Source organism: Triticum urartu, chromosome 3, assembly GCF_003073215.2.
Source record: "Triticum urartu cultivar G1812 chromosome 3, Tu2.1, whole genome shotgun sequence".
NCBI lineage: Eukaryota > Viridiplantae > Streptophyta > Magnoliopsida > Poales > Poaceae > Triticum > Triticum urartu.
The window spans coordinates 623224792-623228970 of record NC_053024.1 but is presented as its reverse complement, the minus strand read 5'-3'; the positions used below and the strand labels follow the sequence as shown (position 1 = coordinate 623228970).

Below are 4179 nucleotides of genomic sequence, written 5' to 3'. Positions count from 1 at the left end.
GTACTAACTCATCAAGGATATTTTCCTATCTTAGAGAGAGGATCTGTAGCATCTGCGGAAAATTGGCTGATCTCCTGCATGGCTAAGCCTTTCATTACTTGGGTCCCATGCATGCATGCTTTTGTCACATATCGCATACTCCACCCACCTCACTTCTCGTTTTTTTTTTCATTTGACTTCCAATTTTGAACCTATTATATATTTTTGAACTGAAAGTCTAATTTATGTTTTGTTTGCATATTCGTGTTCCTTGTGACGTGGACTTTGAAACAGGACCATTCTTGAATACAGTTTAAGAATTTTTTTTACCAAGTTTCAAGTATTACAATTTGATAAGAACAACAAAGAAATTCATCAGGTTTCAAATATTAAAACTTGATATAAGCTAGTCCATATGGAACTTGATAAAACTCAGTAGAAACTTATTATTGATTTATCTTTGTTGTTCGTTTTTATCAAGTTTTTGTACTCGGTAAAATGATCTTGTTTTAGAATTCCCGCCGCCCCCATCCCACCCCTCAGAAATGCGAGGCACTTGGCGGGCCACAATGTGCATGTGCGGCCAGTGCGTGTCCCTGCGAATTTCTCTTTTGTATCATAGTGTTTACTTTTTTTTACTTCTAATTTTACTGGTTTACAGAATGTGTGAAACCGGAGCTAGATAAGGGGCCATATCTAAATTGTTCTGAAAGCTAGAAGTCAAACTTCTCTGATTTCATAGTTTAAAGATCAAAATTAAACTTGGAAATCGTTTTGAGATCAAAGGTAGACCCCCCCCCCCCCTTTGTTATTCCTTGAGGCAACTGGGGTTTCGTTTAATATAGTACAGACGCAGACATTCAATATACACACATACAATCATTTCTATGAAGGCACGCACGTCGTACCACTATGAGCACCTCCGAGAGACCGAGCTGACATTTTATTTTGAGATTGACGAAGTCGCCACAGATGCCTTCATAGTTGACGGGAACATCTCCTCCCACTGAACGCACATCATCGAAATGCCTGAAATAAATTCAAAAAAATGCAAGCACCAATATCAAATCTAGGAGTTGAACTCTGGTGGAATGGAGATACCATTGTCCTCCTAACCATCAAATCACATGTTGGTCGCCGACGCAACTAAGATCGTCACAAAATTCTATCACCACGTTATTTGGGACGTGGCTAGATGGGATAGATCTTGAAACAGCGAGACATACTCGTGTAGGAGTATGTGCTTTATTATGGGCAGTTTGGAAACTGCAGAAATGATTTGGTCTTTATCAGAACAACAAATATTCATTTTTTGCAGGTTATTTTCCGGGCCACTGCATTGCTCCGTATGTGATCGCTACTCACTCCGACGGAGGTCAGGGAGCGTTTGGTTACTGGATCTACCCGATGGGAAATAGTAGCACGGGCTATTTTCAACCGGTTTGGATGACGGTCATGTAATAAGATAGGCTTATAGTGCTCCTATCTCAGTTTACCAGCCGGTTGTGGCTCTTATTCTTCTGTTTAGCTCTTGATGAGCCTTATTTGTTCTTTGATCATGACAGGATGATTTGTACCGGAACCTTTGCTTTTTAATAATATTATTCGTATGCATCGTTTTATTGCAGAAGTTGGGGCAAACCCCCTTTTCGATTATTATTTTTCGAAGTCGATGCTTAGAACCATCGGATGTAACCAGTGCGTGCAAGTGCACAAGGATGAGGTCTTCATCAAATGGATATGCATGTCCATTGGTAAATGGTTATTTCAAATAAGTCGACTAAGAAATAGTCACTTCCCTTCTCCCCCTTTTCCCTGTTACAAATTCGTAGTACAAACTAGCTAGTGCTCAAATTCATAGATGATTCTTTGTCCAGAATTTTATGTTTTAAGATTTAGATAGAGCATAATCTGTCAATGGAGACGAAACTGCTCAAGATTCGATCTGTTGAAACGAATGCATAATCTAGTCCGTAGACCAGTAGAGAAGAGCAGCCAATGTGGCTATATCGTCTCCGTATGGATCACCGCCAGCTCCTTCCATCAGATCCTCCTCAAGCGGCTGCATGGATCCACCGGAGCCGTCACCGTCGTCGGGCGACGCGGTGGCTGCCGTGGATGGCCCCGGAATGTCACCGCGTGCAGCCGCTGCAACCGGCCGTCGATCGAACTGCCTCAGTGTCCCCGATTTGGTGTAGAGTCGACACAAGCTGAACTCGCTTCTCAGCTACAAAACAACACAAGTTCACATCAGACTACAGATTCGAACAATAATTAAGTTTCTCAATCTCACATATATGGATGAATAGCGTATCAGCAACTTGCATGCCAAGATGTAACATGTAAGACGATAAAAAGAAGTTATCGAATAACATGCATGTTGATGTAGGTGGGGCTGTGATGATGAGCATCCCGGTTAATTGGCACTATCTATAAGCACAGCACACACACAATCCGAAACCTATGCCTAGATGAATTGCTAGTTGCGAGCTGCTTTTGGGCACTTATCCGGCGACAAAAGTGACAGCCATGTCTGTCTGATACATATGGAGATGGACATATCACATATGAGTGGCATCGAGTATTACCTGCGGAGGGAGGTTCGGTGGCGCAGCGGCGTGGGGACCCCCGGTTGCCGTGGGTGCGCCGGCGGCGTCGTCGTTGTGCTCGTGCTGGAAGGCCCTATACTCGTTCATTTTCCACTTGGTCTTGGTCCCGGACGGCGCGCGGCCTCGGTAGAACACCATGGTCTTCCTCAGCCCGATGGGCCGGCGGTCGGCGGAGTAGACGACCCCGGGCGTGCCCGCCGCCTTCCAGTACCCCGACGGCGTGGTCCGGCTGGGCCGCCCGCCCCGCGCCTCCCGCTCCTGCCGCGCGCAGAAGTAGAACCACGGCTCCCCCTCGCCGCCACCGCCGCCGCGCAGCCTCTCGTGGATCTCTGCGTATGTGCGCAGGTAAGAGGCAGCATGACGCAACGCACTGTACGTACGTAGGAATCCGTATATGATGATCGATGGTCCTACCTGAGAGCTGCAAGGGGTCGACGGAGTAGACGTCGACGACGGGGATGACGCGCTCTATGTCGCCGCGGCTGCCGTCGAGCTTGTTGCGCAGGTAGAAGCATATCAGCTCCTCCTCCGTGGGGTAGAAACGGTACCCCGGAGGCAGCCCGTCGGCCATATGACAGTCTCCGGCGTATATATGGCGCCGCCTTACACTTTACCCCGGCCGGCCACGGCCAGTCTCGGCGGGTAAGTTTACGAAGAAGACCCTAATAACGACTAAAGCCGCCGGCGAGATCCTTAGCCAGCTGCTCGACTGGGCGCGTGGCCGGAGAAGCTAGCTTGCTTGTAGTCACAGCTGGGATGGGAGCTGAGCTGATCGCCGAACTTATTGAGGTGTGGTCTGTGGGTTGGTGGTGAGGGGAGGTGTGAGCGCGTGCGCTCTCGCATGTATATATGGGGAAGCACGAGCGGGAGGCGGATCATGTCATGGTTGACACGGGGCGACGACGCTGAGCTGCTTGCTGGGGCGGCGAAATTTCTCATGGCTGCCGTGGTGTGGTGGGAGTGGGGGTTGGCTCTGTGCGGGAACCAGGAGAGAGAAGGCGGGGACGTGGCCGGGCTGGTTAGTTTAGTGGTGGGAGGACTTCGTCAGGACCAGCCATTGCTAAGTCGCACTTCTTGGAGATTGCCGTTCATATCTTCCGTCTTTCAGTACCATTAGTGCACCTTTAATCATGGTGGACACGGGATTTAACTCGGTTTGCTGCCGAGAATGGTCCTGCACATGACATCACCCAGTCACTGCTCATGACGTGGTGGAACACTGTTGGGCGAGACCTCTTCTTAGAGCAACCCTAGCGAGTTCTTTATGTGTCCGTAGCCTCCAAAATCGTTTTGGAGCACCTTCCGTAATTTTCGAAGGCTGCGGAGATAATGTGCAAACACATAGTCGTCATATCTCAATCCTCAAATTATCTCTCCTTATTTCATCTTTCAACATCACACGCTTGGATGTACGGCATTTCATTTGAAAACAGTCATGCTTAGATTTCTTTATGAAATTATTAGGAAAATCGCATGAACAAAAGATGAAGAATCATGCACACATTCAACCTACATGTACAAATCACATGTCGCCGGCCCGCATGTGTGCACCGTTCCCTACTCCTGTATTGGCGGCTTCGTTACATCCTGA

At 48.0% G+C, this 4179-nt stretch overlaps 1 protein-coding gene across 1 annotated transcript; it reads right to left on the bottom strand.

The window, feature by feature from the left end:
- Window positions 1-1720: 1720 nt before the first annotated feature.
- LOC125545426 (NAC domain-containing protein 90-like) lies at window positions 1721-3602 on the bottom strand. Its single transcript, XM_048709353.1, has 3 exons — window positions 3003-3602; window positions 2568-2917; window positions 1721-2206 (listed from the first exon to the last, which is right to left on the bottom strand). The coding sequence occupies exons 1-3, from the start codon at window positions 3157-3159 to the stop codon at window positions 1946-1948; spliced, it is 768 nt and encodes a 255-aa protein (XP_048565310.1). The 5' UTR covers window positions 3160-3602; the 3' UTR covers window positions 1721-1945.
- Between the last annotated feature and the right edge of the window lie 577 nt (window positions 3603-4179).